The 18,410-nt window shown below is 43.1% G+C and overlaps 1 protein-coding gene across 5 annotated transcripts in view; it reads left to right on the top strand.

Annotated features, from left to right (window-relative positions):
• The window catches only part of CMIP (c-Maf inducing protein), a 193,531-nt gene that overhangs the window by 136,893 nt on the left and 38,228 nt on the right, over positions 1 to 18,410 (top strand). For 4 of the 5 annotated variants that reach the window (XM_060788425.2, XM_060788426.2, XM_060788428.2 and 1 more), the window contains one exon: positions 13,629 to 13,790. In XM_060788425.2, the coding sequence (XP_060644408.2) occupies positions 13,629 to 13,790 (162 nt within the window). Of the gene's footprint in view, positions 1 to 3,430; positions 3,666 to 13,628; positions 13,791 to 18,410 lie in introns of those variants that run through there. The other variant, XM_060788427.2, reaches the window with a different exon arrangement.

Raw genomic sequence — 18,410 nt, 5'->3', positions numbered from 1 at the left:
GATTTCCCCCTAGTAAGCGAGTCCAAAATTACAGACTTAGTGTTAATTTCCATAATCGTTGTAGTATTTCCTTTGATACCCAAATGACGTCTTGCTTCATTTCTAATCTTGGTTGTTATTATCTAGCAGCAATGAAACCGGAATGTTCTCAAAAGCAGAAAGCATGTATAAACAAAGGGAAGGGTTGGCTTTTCTCTCTTTTTGTGTGTTTCTTTCTCTCCCCCACTTGCTTAGTTCACATTGGAAGTTTCTCTGTCGGAGTGCTTTTTGAATTTGGCCACAGACTACAATTCACAGTGGAGGAAATTGGTGACCACATTTGGGCAGAAGATGCCATACCTGTCTGTCGCTTTGTACCATAGCTGGCCCATGCTCCTAACCTAAGGCGGTGATGTGCAACCTCTGAGCATACAATTGTATGGGTCTCTGTGTTGAGTAGAATACAGATTTAGAGATTTGTACTGTGATAATAATTTTATAAGGCAAAGGAGGATGCTTTTGTGCAAGTTTTTTCAAAGCAGGCAGGAGAATGTGTCATTTGGGGCTTCCTAGGCGATCCCTTGTAGCCTGAGGATGATGGTCCTCCAAGTCTAGTGTCTTTGCAGTGGGTCTGTCACCCTCGGGCTGAGAACGGCGGTATATAAATATAGTAAATAAATAAATAAAAAATAAATATGGAGCCCTATTCTAGATCCGCATGTTTTCTCACATTGAGGACATCAGTTTCCAGGTGGAAGGCGGTCCTGGTCAGGGTTGGCTTGACACACCTTCCTCTTGGCACGTTTCTCCCTGTCGCCCTCCATTCGTGCCTCTTCTAATTCTGCAGCACTGCTGGTCACAGCTGACCTCCTGCTAGGGCGGTCAAGGTTCAGGGCTTCTCAGAGTCTATGCCACAGTTTTTAAGGTTGGCTTTAAGCCCATCTTTAAATCTTTTTTCCTGTCCCACCTATTGTTGTTGTTGTGTGTCTTCACATCATTTCTGACTTCTCATAAACCATGTTGTCTGCATGTTGCCTTAAAACATTACGGGAAAAAGAGCCTTTTGCATCTTTACTTGGAGAGACTTGTGGTTTGGTCACTTGCCAAATAAAGGCATGGTCATAATATGGATCTAGGAATCTGAAGGCAATGGTGGGGTTATCTTCAACATAGCATGTGGTTAGAAAAGGGCCATATCTAAGCGGATAAAGCATTTGCCAAAGTTTGCATGTCCCAGGAGGAAGCTGCAAATGTGTTAGAGCTACTGAGATAATGAAGAAGAAAGAAGGAAGGAAGCTATGAGTAATTTTAGCAAGTTTCTTCTCCCTGTTAGAAAGTCTTTGAAAACCATGCAACTTTCAAAGTTTATTTGCAATAGAGGACTTATTATGTACAAAATTCACATATTGTTTTGCATGGAAAATAGCAGAATCTGCTTAGGGAACAGCATTTTCTTTGCAGAAAATGGTACTTCTATACATATATATTGCCTCCTGTGCAATAAAGTCCATGCAGTTTTTGATTTTATTTATTTATCACTATCTGTACCCGCCATGCGTTGCTGTGGCCAACCTTCACTCCCTCTTTCTCTTCTTCTTTCCCTCCTTCCTTCGTTCCCTCTTTCCTTCCCTCCCCTTTCTTCTTTCCTTTTCTCCTTTCTTCTCTCCATCTTTCCTTCCTTCCCCCCTTTTTCTTTTCCTTCCTCTTTCTCTCCTTTCTTCCTTCTCTACCTCTTTCCTTCCTTCCCCCTTTTATTTTCCTTCCTCTTTATCTCCTTTCTTCCTTCTTTACCTCTTTCCTTCTTTCTCCCCTTTTTCTTTTCCCTTTCTCTTTTCTCCTTTCTTCCTTCTCGACCTTCCTTCTTTCCTTCCTTCGCTCTTTGCTTCCATGCTTCCTTCTCTCTTTCCTTCTCTCTTGCCCTCTTTCTTTCTTTCTTTCTTTCTTTCTTTCTTTCTCCCCTTCCTTCCCTACATCTTCCTTCCCTTTTTTCTGTATCGTCTTTTAGCTTTTTGTCATTTAGCTTTTGGGGTTTTTTAAAGTACTTTCTGCTGTTTTTTGGGTGGGGTTTTATGAGTGATGGTCACTTGTTGGCCTGTTAGGGGTAAAGTGTCCAAATTTCGTGTCAGTTCATCCAGTGGTTTTTGAGTTATGTTAGTCCCACAAGCGAACATTACATTTTTATTTATATAAATGTCAGAAGCTAATTGAGAATGCAGCTATAATGAATTTAAAAAACCACAAACAAAGTTAAAAACTTGGCATTATATTAAATGTCCTTTGACCAGAAGCTGTCCACTTGAAGTGCTCCTGGTGTTGTTGTAAGAAGGTCCTCCATTGTGCATGTGGCAGGGCTCATAGTGCATTGTAGTAGGTGGTCTGTGGTTTACTCTTCTCGGCACACGCATGTTGTGGACTCCACTTTGTGGCCGCATTTCTTAAGATTGGCTCTGCATCTCGTGGTGCCAGAGTGCAGCCTGTTCAGCGCCTTCCAAGTTGCCCAGTCTTCCGTGTGTCCAGGAAGGAGACACGGAAGACTGGTCTCAGCCACTGCTTGAGGTTTTAGTCTGCCACTTTTGGACTATCACTTGCTGTTCCTGCAAGTATCTCTGTAGATCTTATGAAGCTTTTTCTTGATTTAAGGCATTGGCTTGCTGGCTGATATCCAAACAGAGGATAGCCGGACATGTCACTGCCTTGGTCCTTTCATTGTTGGATGATACTTCCCGATGGATGTCAGGTGGTACAATACCGGCTAAACAGTATAATTTCATATAACACGTTCCTATACTGTATTTTATGCACAAGGAACAGCCTTTTTGTGTAGGAAACAATGTTTTTACATAGACGCAACATTTAGGAAGGAAATGCTGTATTCTGTGCAGAAAAGGTCTGCAAACTTTGTGTTTTGTTTGTTTGTTTGTTTGTTTTTAATGCAATACAACTGTTTTGGTTCACTCTTGACACGATAAATAAATAAAATAGCTTCAATGCTGATGGTCTTTGCTTCTTCCAGCATGCTGACAGAACATTGTTAGGTCTCTGCCAATAAGAATGGGCAATATCTGAGGAAGGAATTGGCCACTCTCCTCTTGCCCAAAGCTTCAGTCCTATATCCCTGGTGAAATGTTGTAAACAATATGGGCTCATTGGGGGTGTGCAAAATGGAACTGAATGTCTTGGGTGTATGTTGTGTCCCTGCCGAGAAGTATTACAACCAGGGTATTTCAAAGCTGACATCTCCGGAGTGTCATTCTGTATTCCCCTTTCCCTCACCTTAAAAACAAAGGTGCGTTGTGCAAACATATTTTAAACCCTCTGTCCCTAAGAGATGGAATAGAGAACAAGGGAGGGAAGGAGGGCGGGGAGAAAGAAGAGCTGATATCGATCTTCTTCGCCTCCTTGTGTCAGAGGGAGGAGAGCGGTGGAAAGAGAGCCAGAAGAAGCCCAAGCTCCCTTCCAGGCAATATCTTCCAGGGAGCTGCTCCATTAATAGTGGATGGTTTGTCCTCTTGCCTCTTACGAACAGCAGTATTAGAATAGTTTGGGTCTTACAAGTCAGAGGGTCGAAGCTATATGAGAAAGAAATCCCAATCTTGGCACCTGCTTCCATATATTCACGTCCTGCCCAGCCCTTGCAGTTTCTTCCTGACCAGGATCCCTTGGAGGCTTCGCAGATGGATTCGGAGGTGCGGAGAAATCAAAGGCAAGGGGTGGAAGGTTGTGGGGTTGTTTTTAAACCTTGGTGGCATCTTCTCTGTGCTCATATTTTCAGATTCTCCCCTTCTTTATTTGAAAAACTGGGTTGCATAAATGACATAAGAATATGTTGTGGCCTTTTTGTGTTGTCGAAGGCTTTCATGGGTTTGCTCTGAATTTTCAAGACTTTCTGGCCATGTTCCAGAAGCATTTTCTCCTATCCTTTCACCCACATCTATGGCAGGCATCCTCAGAGGTTGTGAGGTCTGTTGGAAACTAGGAGAATGGGGTTTATATATTTGTGGAATGATGTCCAGGGTGGGAGAAAAAACTCTTTTCTGTTTGAGGCAAGTGTGAATGTTGCAATTAGCATTGAATAGCCCTGCAGCTTCAAAGCTGGCTGGTTGCTGCCTGGTACCTCCAGAAGTTCAACACCCCTAGAAAACACCTAGTTAGAGAATCATAGGTCACCCTATTGAAATTGTCCACAACCTTGATTATAATTGAGTAGCCTTGCAACTTCAAAGCTTGGCTGCTTCCTGTCTGGGGGAATCCTTTGTACAGCCTCCTTTCCTTTGCTGCAAAAGAAAACAAACATTGGTTAAAAGCAGAGGGAGGAGACCAAGTGGGAAATCATGTGCTTTGCATGCAGATCTCTCCAGTTATGGTCATGTTCCAGAAGCATTCTCTTCTAACGTTTCACCCACATCTATGGCAGGCATCCTCAGTGGTTGTGAGATCTGTTGGAAACTAGGCAAGTGAGGCTATGCATCTGTGGAAGAATGTCCAGGGTGGGAGAAAGAACTCTTGTCTGTTTAAGTTAATACCTCCCAAAAAAGGATTCCCCCAGGCAGAAAGTGGCAAGGCTTTGAATGATGTCCAGGGTGGGAGAAAGAACTCTTGTCTGTTTCAGCTAATACCTCCCAACAAAGGATTCCCCCAGGCAGGAAGCAGCAAGGCTTTGAATGATGTCCTGGGTGGGAGAAAGAACTCTTGTCTGCTTGAGCTAATACCTCCCAACAAAGGATTCCCCCAGGCAGGAAGCAGCAAGGCTTTGAATGATGTCCTGGGTGGGAGAAAGAACTCTTGTCTGTTTGAACTAATACCTCCCAACAAAGGATTCCCCCAGGCAGGAAGCAGCAAGGCTTTGAATGATGTCCTGGGTGGGAGAAAGAACTCTTGTCTGCTTGAGCTAATACCTCCCAACAAAGGATTCCCCCAGGCAGGAAGCAGCAAGGCTTTGAATGATGTCCTGGGTGGGAGAAAGAACTCTTGTCTGTTTGAGCTAATACCTCCCAACAAAGGATTCCCCCAGGCAGGAAGCAGCAAGGCTTTGAATGATGTCCAGGGTGGGAGAAAGAACTCTTGTCTGTTTCAGCTAATACCTCCCAACAAAGGATTCCCCCAGGCAGGAAGCAGCAAGGCTTTGAATGATGTCCAGGGTGGGAGAAAGAACTCTTGTCTGTTTGAGCTAATACCTCCCAACAAAGGATTCCCCCAGGCAGGAAGCAGCAAGGCTTTGAATGATGTCCTGGGTGGGAGAAAGAACTCTTGTCTGTTTGAGCTAATACCTCCCAACAAAGGATTCCCCCAGGCAGGAAGCAGCAAGGCTTTGAATGATGTCCAGGGTGGGAGAAAGAACTCTTGTCTGTTTCAGCTAATACCTCCCAACAAAGGATTCCCCCAGGCAGGAAGCAGCAAGGCTTTGAATGATGTCCAGGGTGGGAGAAAGAACTCTTGTCTGTTTGAGGCAAGAGTGAATGTTGGAGTCGGCCACCTTGATTAACATTGAATAGCCTTGCAGCTCCAAAGCCTGGTTGGTTGCTGCCTGGGGAAAGTCCTGTGTTTGGAGGTGTTAGCTGGCCCTGATTGTTACATGCCTGGAATTCCCCTGTTTTCTGATTGCTACCTATGCTTCTCAAATGTGTTGAAGTTTTGGAGATACCAGGCAGGAGAATATGGAGAACAAGGGAGATGGTGGGACAACAACAGCCCCCAGCGTATATCTGAAAGGATGGTACATTGGGAAGATGATTTGTCTTCAAGATATGAAATGGAGTCTCCTGTCGCATTTTTCTGCTTACGGTTCCATCATTCTTCAGGGCAGCAGGCTATCTATTTATTTATTTACTTTCTACATTCATATACCGCTTTTGTCCCCTAAGGGAACTCAAAGTGGTTTCCAACATTATAAAGGCAAAAAGGTAATAATATAATATATTGTATTTACTTTTTACTTGTAAGCCACTCTGAGTCCCCTTTGGGGTGAGAAGGGCGGCATATAAATGTCATAAATAAAAAAAATAATAATGCTATACATACATGTGAAAACCAAGATAATAACATATCACTATAAATTAACTTAACCAAATTGAAACATAAACATAAAAGGACATTTAGACATAAAGCATAAAAATATAATATTTATATTAAAACCTCACCAATAAACAACACGATTTTAGATCACGCCATTTTATATATGGAGCTGGCGTAACAAGAGAACTGAATGCTCCCTGTACGCTATCCCAGTTAGAAATCTGGCTACCGCACTTTGGACCACTTCAAGCTTCCAAACAATCTTCAAAGGAAACCCCATGTAGTGCAAATTGCAGTAGTCTATCCTTGATGTAACAAGAGCGTGGACCACCATTATTAACCATTAGCTGGAGTAAATCTTGCCAATTGGAAGGTGGACAGTTCAAAGCCTGGGTCGGGGTGAGCTCCTGGCCGTCAACCCAGGAGCTCACCCCGAAAGCAGCAATGTGATCGAAAGCAGCAATGTGAGTAGATAAATAGGTACTGCATTGAAGTGGGAGGTACTTAGGCACCCCATAAGGAATGCCAGAAAAATACTGACAATTTGATCAAAGGAGGAAGTTTACAAACAAAAAAGCTCTTCGGCAGGAAAGATGGAGCGACAACATCACACATACATGCTCAGAACCGAGCACAGCCTCCAAGACACCGAAGATGGGAAAGCCTATATATACCTCTATCTATGTATAAGTTATCTGTCTTGTCAGTATATAATTGGGATTGAATGTTTGCCATGTATGTGTTCTGTGATCCGCTCTGAGTCCCCTTTGGGGTGGGAAGGGCGGAATATAAATGCTGTAGCAAAGGTAAAGGCTTTCCCCTGACATTAAGTTTAGTCGTGTCCAACTCTGGGGTGGTAGTGTTCATCTCCATTTCCAAGCCAAAAAGCCGACATTGTCTATAGACTTCTCCAAGGTCATGTGGCCTGACTGCATAGAGTGCTGTTAATAATAATAATAATAATAATAATAATAATAATAATAATAGGTAAAGCTTTTCCCCTGACATTAACTTTAGTTGTGTCCAACTCTGGGGTGGTGGTGTTCGTCTCCATTTCCAAGCCAAAGAGCTGGCGTTGTCCATAGACTCCTCCAAAGTCATGTGGCCTGACTACATAGAGTGCTGTTAATAATGATGATGAAGATGATGATGATGATGATGATAGGTAAAGCTTTTCCCCTTTAGTTGTGTCCAACTCTGGGGTGGTAGTGCTCGTCTCCATTTCCAAGCCAAAGAGCCGGCATTGTCCATAGACTCCTCCAAGGTCATGTGGCCAGACTACATAGAATGCTGTTAATAATAATAATGATAATGATAATAATAGATAAAGCTTTTCCCCTGACATTAATTTTAGTCGTGTCCAACTCTGGGGTGGTAGTGTGCGTCTCCATTTCTAAGCCGAAGACCCGGCGTTGTCCATAGACTCCTCCAAGGTCATGTGGCCAGCATGACAGCATGGAGCGCCGTTACCTTCCCCAGAAGTGATACCTAATGATCTACTCACATTTGCATGTTTTCGAACTGCTAGGTTAGCAGAAGCTGGGGCTAACAGCGGGAGCTCATTCTGCTCCCTGGATTTGAACTACTGACCTTTTGGTCAGCAAGTTCAGCGGTTCAGTAGTTTAGCCCTCTGCGCTAGAATGTAAGACTGACCAGAAGGGTCTTTGAGTCGCCAACTGGCTGAGAAAGGCAGTATACAAATACAGTAAATAAATAATAAATAAATAGAGCTCTGGATTAGTCTCAGTTGTCTCTCTGACTCCTTTAACAACAGCATAACAAAAAGATGTGCTTGTTTTCTCTCTCCAAATTAAGCTGCAGGAAAGGGGAAAGGGTTCCTAATGAATCTTAGACCCATAAAACTGTAAGGAGAAATCCAGTAATGGAGATCCAATCGGAAAACCGATCAATGTTATGACATCTGCGCTCCCATCATTCTCCCAAAGCCCGCAAGCTCAGGAAGGCTGTGTTCAGAACATAAGTAATCTGTTCAGTGAAGTTCCCCTTTTTGGATGGCAAGTTCCCAGAATCCCCAATCAGCATCTGGATCTTGTAAAGTGAGGGTTTATCATGACTTCCTTTGTTTTTATGGTCCAAACCAGGTTATCTGATCCATTTTGGGGTAGAGAGTGAGCTGACTGCATCTCTTTATTCCGAAGCCTATAAAGAGGATGCCATCTGGGGAAGAAGGGATTGATTGATGAGCAAATAAACACGGGCAAGGCATGGAGCTCTCGCAAAGCCTCGGCGCTGCATTAGCCGCTGGAAAACTCATCACATCAACCTGTACTGTGAGCAAGATAAAAGTCATTAGTGCCCACTGCCTGGTAACAAATGAAACAGAAATATAAATGGGAACACCTCCGAGAGTGGAGAGAAAGGGGAGAGAAATATTGCTTGCAAAGCAGTGAGCCTGGTGCTCCCTCATCCAGTTTGCAAGTAAAACAGAACCATAATTTTGCAGAATTGTTGTGAGTTTCTTGGGCTGTATGGCCATGTTCCAGAAGCATTCTCTCCTGACCTTTCGCCTGCATCTATGGCAGGCATCCTCAAAGGTTGTGAGGTCTGTTGGAAACTAGGAAAATGGTGTTTATATATCTGTGGATTAATGTCCAGGGTGGGAGGAAGAACTCTTGTCTGTTGGAGGTAGGTGTGAATGTAGCAATTGGCCACCTTGATTAGCATTTAATGGTCTAGCAGTTTTCAATAATAATAATAATAATAATAATAATAATAACAACAACTTTATTTTTATACCCCACCAACCATCTCCCCAAGTGGACTCGGGGCGGCTTACAAGGGACAAGCCCAAAAATTGCAAATAGAACACAACCAATTAAAAAACATCAGATAAAATATTTTTTAAAATCACAATTGTAAACAACATCAAAACAATATGGCTGAGAAAAAGAACATAGCTGAGGTCCAGGCTCCATGAGTGCAATACATCCTGAAGGGAGCGCAAGGAAAGTGCAAGATCTGGCTTCTTACTGCCCGGGGGAATCCTTTGTTGGGAGGCGATTATTTGGCCCTGATTGTTTCTTGTATGGAATTCCGCTGTTGTTGACTGTTGTTCTTTATTTACTGTTATGATTTACCATTCATTTACTGTTATGGTGGCCTAGCAGTTTCAAGATCTGGGTTCTTACTGCCTGGGGGAATCCTTTGTTGGGAGGTGATTAGCTGGCCCTGATGGTTTCCTCTCCAGAATTTCCCTGTTCTTGAGTGTTGTTCTTTATTTACTGTTATGATTTACTGTTTATTTACTGTTATGATGACTTAACAGTTTCAAGATCTGGCTTCTTACTTCCTGGGGAATCCTTTGTTGGGATGTGATTAGCTCTTCCTGATTGTTTCTTGTATGGAATTACCCTGTTCTTGACCGTTGCTTTTTATTTATTGTTCTGATTTACTTTTTTATTGTTATGATGGCTTAGCAGTTTCAAGGTCTGGCTTCTTACTGCCTGGGGGAATCCTTTGTTGGGAGGTGATTAGCTGGCCCTGATGGTTTCCTCTCTGGAATTCCCCTGTTCTTGAGTGTCGTTCTTTATTTACTGTTATGATTTACTGTTTATTTACTGCTATGATGACCTAACAGTTCAAGGTCTGGCTTCTTACTGCCTGGGGGAATCCTTTGTTGGGAGGTGATTAGCTTACCCTGATTGTTTCCTGTCTGGAATTCCTCTGTTTTTGAGTGTTCTTTATTTACTGTTATGATTTTAGAGGTTTTTTTTTTAAATACTGGTAGCTGGATTTTGTTCATTTTCATGGCTTCCTCCTTTCTGTTGACATTGTCCACATGCTTATGGATTTCAATGGCTTCTCTGTGTCATCTGACATGGTGGTTGTGAGAGTGGTCCAGTATGTCTGTGTTCTATAATAATAATAATAATAATAATAATAATAATAATAATAATAACTTTATTTATACCCCGCCTCCATCTGCTCCAGGGAGACTCAGAGCGGCTTACATGAGGCCATGCCCACCAGTACAGTAAACACAATATAACACAAAAGCATAACAAAACCAGAAAATAAAATATATAAAATGCAAAACCAATATAATAAGCGACACAGCAATATAAAATCAAACATTAAAACACAAAAGATTACACTGGGCAGTGTCCAGGTTGGTTCATCAGGTGCTCTACTATGGCTGACTTCTCTGGTTGTAGTAGTCTGCAGTAGTCATGTTTGGGTGCTGCATTTTGTTGCATTTCGCATTTTTGGGGGTTTTTTGTGTCAGGAGCAACTTGAGAAACTGCAAGTTGCTTCTGGTGTGAGAGAATTGCCCATCTGCAAGGATGTTGCCCAAAGGATGCCTGGATATTTTGATGTTTTACCATCCTTGTGGGAGGCTTCTCTCATGTCCCCGCATAGTGATCTGGAGCTGACAGAGGGAGCTCATCTGCTCTCTTCCTGAATTCGAACCTCCGACCTGTAGGTCTTCAGTCCTGCCAGCACAAGGATATACCCATTGTGCCACCAAGGGCTCCTGGGTGCATCTACTCTTTGGTTGCATCCACTGTAGAAGGAATGCAGTTTGACACTACTCAACTATGGGAGTTGTAGTTTGTTGAAGCACCAGCCCTCTTTGGCAGAGAATGCTAAAGAAGCCGCATGACTCCCTAGCATTGAACCATAGCAGTGAAAGCAGTGTCAACCCTACATTCATTCTACAGTGTCGATCTAACCTAAGAAACTTTTCAGAAATGAGCTGGGATTTGGGGTTTTCATGCCAGGGAATGTTGATTGTTCTGGGATTCATTGGGCATGCTGGGCAGAACGGATGGGCGTTGTGGGGTAAAGTATCCGGCTCTCTGCTTTGAATGAATGAAAGGATGCTTGCCCTGCATGGCCCACTTTCTGGGTTTGGCTCAGGGAGAGTCTCTGAAAAAGGCTGTTGTCGTTTCCCTAGGACAAGAGGGCATTCAGAGGCCAGGAATGGATTTGCATCCCTGGTTTTGCATTTCTTCCTGTCTTCCATTGCTCATTTGAAAACACAGTATTTTATTTATTTATTTATCATGTCAGGAGCAAACCAAAGAGTTGTATTGCATTTTTAACAAACAAACAAATAGACACAAAAGTTTGCAAGCTTGATAGTTGATTCAATGTCCTTTGACTAGTATGTGGCCACTTGGAGTGCCTCTGGTGTTGCCGCAAGGAGGTCCTCCATTGTGCATGTGGCAGGGCTCAGGTTGCATTGCAGCAGGTGGTCTGTAGTTTGCTCTTCTCCACACTCGCATGTCGTGGATTCCACTTTGTGGCCCCATTTCTTAAGGTTGGCTCTGGATCTCGTGGTGCCAGAGCGCAGTCTGTTCAGCGCCTTCCAAGTCTCCCAGTCTTCTATGTGCCCAGGGGGGAGTCTCTCATTTGGTATCAGCCATTGATTTAGGTTCTGGGTTTGAGCCTGCCACTTTTGGACTCTCGCTTGCTGAGGTGTTCCAGCGAGTGTCTCTGTGGATCTTAGAAAACTATTTCTTGATTTAAGTCATTGACGTGCAACTAGGCAAATAGGGAAATAGGGTAGTATTAGATGGTCTCCCAAATTGAGATTTCTGTTGCTGTATTCTTAAGAATGAGTATTTCAGGTCATTCCTAGACTTGTCTTTGGTGGACTGAATTACGCTTCCATCTTTTGTCAATCCAAGAATGCATAAGGAATTATGACGTTGTATTGTCGAAGGCTTTCATGGCCGGAATCACTCAGTTCTTGTGGGTTTTTTCGGGCTATATGGCCATGTTCTAGAGGCATTTCTCCTGACGTTTCGCCTGCATCTATGGCAAGCATCCTCAGAGGGTGAGGTCTGCTGGAGCTGGGAAAAAAGGGGTTTATATATCTGTGGACTGACCAGGGTGAGACAAAAGGCTTTTTGTAAGTTGGGCTAGGTGTGAATCTTTTCAACTGACCACCTTGATTAGCATACAATGGGCTGACTGTGCCTGGAGCAAACTCTTAATGAAAGGTGCTTAGATGTCCCTGCCTGTTTTTCTCTCTGCTGTTTTAATTTTAGAATTTTTTAATACTGGTAGCCAGATTTTGTTCATTTTCATGGTTTCTTCCTTTCTGTTGAAATTGTCCACATGTTTGTGGATTTATGACGTTGTGGAATTATGACGTTGAATCCTCCCCTGGTTTGTAGAGCCTCCCCCCCCCCCCCCCCGCGTGGCACAATGGGTTAACCAGTGGTTCCCAACCTTCCTAATGCCGCGACACCTTGATACAGTTCCTCATGTTGTGGTGACCCCCAACCATATATTTATTTTTGTTGCTACTTTTCAATGTAATGTTGCTACTGTTATGAATCATAATGTCAATATCTGATCTGCAGGATGTATTTTCATTCACTGGACCAAATTTGGCACACATACCCGATATGCCCAAATTTGAATACTGCTGGGGTTGGGGGAGGATTAATTTTGTTATTTAGGAGTTGTAGTTGCTGGGATTTTTAGTTCACCTACAATCAAAGAGCATTCTGAATTCCACTAACAACGGAATCGAATCATATTTGGCACACTGAACTCCCATGACCAACAGAAAATACTAGAAGGGTTTTGTGGGCATTGGCCTTGGGTTTTGGGAGTTGTAGTTCACCTGCATCCAGACAGAACTATGGATTCAATCAATGATGGATCCGAACCAAACTTGGCACGAATACTCAATATGCCCAAATTTGAATACTGGTGGGGTTGGGGGGGGGGGGTGTTGATTTTGTCATATGGGAGTTGTAGTTTCTGGGATTTATAGTTCACCCACAACCAAAGAGCACCCTAAACTCCACCAACAATGGAATTGAACCAAACTTATATCTTATAGACAGGATGCATTTTCATTCATTGGACCAAATTTGGAACAAATCCCTGATACGGCCAGATTTGAATACTGGTGGGGTTGGGAAGGGATTGATTTTGTCATTTTGGAGTTGTAGTTGCTGGGATTTATAGTTCACCTACAATAAAAAAACAACATTCTGAACCCCACTAACGATGGAATTGAACCAAGCTTGGCACAGAGAACTCCCATGACCAACAGAAAATACAGGGAGTGTTTGGTGGGCATTGACCTTGAGTTTTAGAGTTGTAGTTTACCTACATCCATACTCAAACAATGGTAGATCTGGACCAAACTTGGCACAACTACTCAACATGCCCAAATATGAACACTGGTAGAATTTGGGGGAAATAGACATTGACATTTGGGAGTTGTAGTTGCTGGGATTTGTAGTTCACCTGCAATCAAAGAACATTCTGAACCCCACCAGGGGTAGAATTGGGCCAAGACCCACAGAAAATATTATGTTTTCTGATGGTCTTTGGTGACCCCTCTGACACCCCCTCATAACCCCCCCCCCCCCCCCCCCCCCCCCAGGTAGAGAAATGCTGATCTATATCATTTCTCTTTCCTAGAACTCTGGGGGAAATGTGCTGCGATGTACCTCCTCGTCAGAAACAAAATAAGAAGTTCCTTCCTCTTTGTAGCTCTCCCACCACACTTTATGGAGCCACGAGCAGCAATTTTTAAAAACACAGCATGCCTGTCTTGTGTTCCGTGGAAAGTGCTTATCTTGCCATTTCCCCAGTGTTATTCCTTTTGCCTTAATACCCGAACCTGTTTATTTTTTTCATCCTAGAAAAAAATCTACAAGTACAAGAAGGTGTTGAGCAACCCAAGCCGCTTAGAGGTGGTTCTGAAGGAGATCCGCACGTTGGTGGACATGGCGCTGACGTCTCCTTTGCAGGACGAGTCCATCCATCAAGCGCCTCTGGAGATCGTTTCCAAGTTGCTCTCAGAGGTAATCTCTTTCTCCCCCTTGTCGATAGAAATCAAAATGTTCGTTTGTGGGATTGACATAACTCAAAAACCACGGGATGAAATTTGGACACTACACCCCTAACAGACCAATTAGTGACCATCACTCCCTCCCCCCACCTCAAAAAAGGGGAAAGGACTTAAACACACACCCCAAAAGCTAAATGATGATATAGAACAAAAAGGGAAGGAAGGGGAGAAAGAAAGAAAGAAAGAAAGAAAGAAAGAAAGAAAGAATCATGGAAGCAAAGAGCAAAGGAAGGAAGGAAAGAGGTAGAGAAAGGAGAGAAAGAGGAAAAGAAAAAGGGGGGAAGGAAAGAAAGGGTTAGAGAAAGAAGGAAGGAGAGAAGGAAAGAAAAAAGAGGAAAGGAAGGAAAGAGGGAGTGAAGGAAGAAGAGAAAGAAAGAGAGAAATGTATGGAAGGAAAGACAGAAGGAAGCATGGAAGCAAAAAGCAAAGGAAGGAAGGAAGGAAAGAGGTAGAGAAGGAAGAAAGGAGAGAAAAAGGAGAAGAAGAGGGGGGAAGGAAAGAAAGGGGTAGAGAAGGAAAGAGAGCGAAGAAAGGAGGGAAAGAGGTAGAAAAGAATGGAGAGAAAGAGGGAGGGAAGGAAAGAAGTAAAGACAGAAGGAAGGATGGAAGCAAAAAAGCTGGAATGTGTCCAGAGGAGGGCGACTCAAATCTTCAAGGGTCTGGAGGACAAGCCCTTTGAGGAGCAGCTTAAAGAGCTGGGCATGTAGAAGAGAAGGCTGGGAGGAAACATGATGAGGGGAAGGAGAAGTCATAGGGAGGAGGGAGGAAGCTTGTTTTCTGCTGCCCTGGAGACTAAGACGCAATGGAACAATGGCTTCAAACTACAGGAAAGGAGATTCCACCTGAACATGAGGAAGAACTTCCTGACTGTGAGAGCCATTCAGCAGTGGAACTCTCTGCCCCAGTGTGTGGTGGAGGCTCCTTTTTTGGAGGCTTGTAAACAGAGGCTGGGTGGCCATCTGTTGGGGCTGCTTTGAATGTGATGTTCCTGCTTCTTGGCAGAATGTGGTTGGACTGGATGACCCACAAGGTCTCTTCCAGCTCTATGATTCTATATCAAACCACATTAATTCTGCAGTGCAGATGCACCCTGAGAGAAGTGTTCTCTTAGGTAAAACAAAACTGTGTTTTTATAATTTGCAGTTTTTCCACTTTTGAAGGGTCTTGAGCCGGAAAGATTACCGGAGCTGTTAATTTTGTTAGACACCGTATTTGAAACCTGTTGGGTCACCCAAAGCTTGTGAACATCATTTCACTTTTTTATCCCCTTTATTAATTGCATTGAGGGTGGTGGGAACAACACAGAGGCAAGTTGGGCAAAGAATAAAAAAGTCATTGGAGAAGCTATTTCTGCAAGCAGCTGGCAAAACGCGTTATGTGCCAAATTATTTTTAAATGAAGTTTCCTTCCTCCCTTCCTGTTAAAACAAAACTGCAAAGCAGCTGATCAAACTAGTAAATCTGCATGTGTTTGATTAAATATATGTTTATTACAACCGTCTCTGCAAACACGTATACCCTTTATGACGGAGAAGGAATGGGCAACCCACAACCTACAGTCTTCTATATTCCTTCCTGTGCTCTGCTGGATTTGCACAGCTGGTTAATCACTAGCTGAAATAAATCACTGTCATCTAACAGGTTGCGGGTTTGAAGCCAGAGTTGGGGTTGAGCTCCCAACTATGAAATAGCCCAGCTTACTGTTCACCTATTATTTATGTATTTATTTATTTACCATATTTATATACCGCCTTTCTCAGCCCGGAGGCAACTCAGGGCGGTTTACAATCTGCAAAATTCAATGCCCCCAATAACATAAAATATAATTAAAACATCAACATATAATATAAACCATACAAAAACAATAGAGACAATAAAAACAATAAAACATAAGTCCTCAACATCTCATTACTAAAATCATTTTCCAGTCACCTAAGCAGTTTGAAAACAGCTGTGCTGTGAGTAGAGAAATTAGGGACCACTTAAAATGGGGAGGTTAATTTATGACACCATAAAAACGCTGGAGAGCAAGGAGGAAATACTACGATCAAAAGGCTCTGCATCATAGTGGATGAAGCGACAGCTTTCCTGTGGCCGAATCAAGCAAACTCCAGGATCCGAAATGGAAGAAACTGCTGAATGACCTGTATCTGTCTCTATGTCTTGTATGTCAAAAACGGCACTGGATGTTTGTCGTATATATGTGCATTGTGATCCGCCCTGAGTCCCCTTCAGAATGAGAAGGGCGGAATATAAATACTGTAAATAAATAAATTGCATCCATACACAAGGCCTTAATTTCAGGCTGTGATAGCTGTAATTCACGATCCTAGATAAAAGGAGGGGAAACACTTGGGATCCTTTTTGGAACTTCTACGCAGAGGTGACAGGACCAGGCTTGATGAACCATCCACTTTGACTCATTCCAGATTTGTTTCATATATTCATTGGGGACCCTTAACTTGGATGAACAGCTTTGGTATGGGAGAGCATACCAAACATGATTCATTTATGCTCTCCTTTGCTTGAAGCTGAGATCATAAATGAATCATGTTGGTTCATTTATGCTCTCAGCTTCAAGCAAAGGATAGTTAACATGTACTAGATCTGACACCTAAGAAATGGCATCATTTTAGTGATGTATGCATGCTAGGTTTGTGCATTTTGGCTGAACCTCGATCCGTTTCTGCTGGCCGATTTCCAGGAGATCCGTGGGTCCATTTTTGTGCACTTCCAATATAATGAGCGGGTTGCCGAATAGCCATTTCTGGTCTCCTGCCAAAAGATCTGACCCATTGGCAGGAATGGGGAAGTTAAAAGGCTCCCCTTTCCATTCCTGGGATCCTTTCCTTTCTTCCTTTTTAAGGGAGCCTGGGTTTGAGCAACAAGGGAGTCTGGGTTTGAAGAACTGGGTTAGGGAAGCATCTTTATTGCAACCCTTTCCTATCTTCCTTTCAAAGGAATCTGGGTTTGAAGAACAGGGTTAAGGAAGCATCCTTCCCTTTCTTCTTTTTAAGGAAGTCTGGGTTTGAAGAACGGGGTTAAGGAAGCATCCTTCCTGGGACCCTTTCCTTTTTTCCTTTCAATGAAGTCTGGATTTGAAGAACGGGGTAAAGGAGGCATCCTTCTTGGGACCCTTTCCTTTTTTCCTTTCAATGAAGTCTGGGTTCGAAGAACAGGGTTAGGGAAGCATCCTTCCTGGGACCCTTTCCTTTTTTTCCTTTCAATGAAGTCTGGGTTTGAAGAACGGGGTTAAGGAAGCATCCTTCCTGGGACCCTTTCCTTTCTTCCTTTCAATGAAGTCTGGATTTGAAGAACGGGGTTAAGGAAGCATCCTTCCTGGGACCTTTTCCTTTCTTCCTTTCAAGGACGTCTGGGTTTGAAGAACGGGGTTAAGGAAGCATCCTTCCTGGGACCCTTTCCTTTCTTCCTTTCAATGAAGTCTGGGTTTGAAGAACGGGGTTAAGGAAGCATCCTTCCTGGGACCCTTTCCTTTCTTCCTTTCAATGAAGTCTGGATTTGAAGAACGGGGTTAAGGAAGCATCCTTCCTGGGACCCTTTCCTTTCTTCCTTTCAAGGACGTCTGGGTTTGAAGAACGGGGTTAAGGAAGCATCCTTCCTGGGACCTTTTCCTTTCTTCCTTTCAATGAAGTCTGGATTTGAAGAACGGGGTAAAGGAGGCATCCTTCCTGGGACTCTTTCCTTAGACACAGCTTGCATAAGACACATCACGGCATTCTTCTATTCTGATTGGCCCAACAGGCAGGGCTCACAGGGAAACTATGCATCCAGCAGGCAGCCTCTCCACGCCGTGTGGTGCCGAATAGAGGAGGAGTAGCCATGATCGGCTGCCATGTGGTCCAATAATGGACAAAAATATGTGATGCTGGGCCGAGCCGAACAAGCCAGATTGGCCGAAGGGAACCAACCATACCAAATCCATGCACAAGCCTAATGCATGAGCTAGTTGCACTCTGCATGCAAGACAAGTTATTTGCCATAGTACAACAGTTGCATTCTGCCAATACTGGTGAAAGCAAAGTTGCACATATTGCAAAATTGTGCATTACAGTTATGCATTGCATATTCCAGATTCATTTTGCACACTAGCCGTCCGCTGCCATGCATTGTTGTGGCCCAGCCTGTGTATATGTGTTTTGTGTATATGTGTGTATATATATTTGTGTAAATGTGTGTTTGCATATATATATGTGGTTTTGCACATGCGTTGTAATGTATTTTTTATTTTTTGGCTTTTTAAGTCCCTTCTGCTGTGTTTTCCATGTTGTTCTGAATGATGGCCTGATAGGTGTCTTGTGTTCAAATTCGCCCAGTGGTTTTTGAGTTATTTTAATCCCACAAATGAACATTACATTTTTATTTATATAGATTGTACAATGGCACCTGGTCTTTGACATTCTGCAATGTGTGTGTTCTGTGTGGGGGTTACATACTGGGGCAGTGTATCTCTCCATTTGAATATTTACATGACGCAGAGTGAATGTTTGATGGCAGCCCATGCGGACCATTTCCCAGTGTATAATAATAATATATTATAATAAAACTTTATTTAT

This window comes from Anolis sagrei, chromosome 8, assembly GCF_037176765.1.
Source record: "Anolis sagrei isolate rAnoSag1 chromosome 8, rAnoSag1.mat, whole genome shotgun sequence".
Taxonomy (NCBI): Eukaryota; Metazoa; Chordata; class Lepidosauria; order Squamata; family Dactyloidae; genus Anolis; species Anolis sagrei.
The sequence above is the reverse complement of the archived record's forward strand: the minus strand, read 5'-3'. Positions and strand labels throughout refer to the sequence as shown.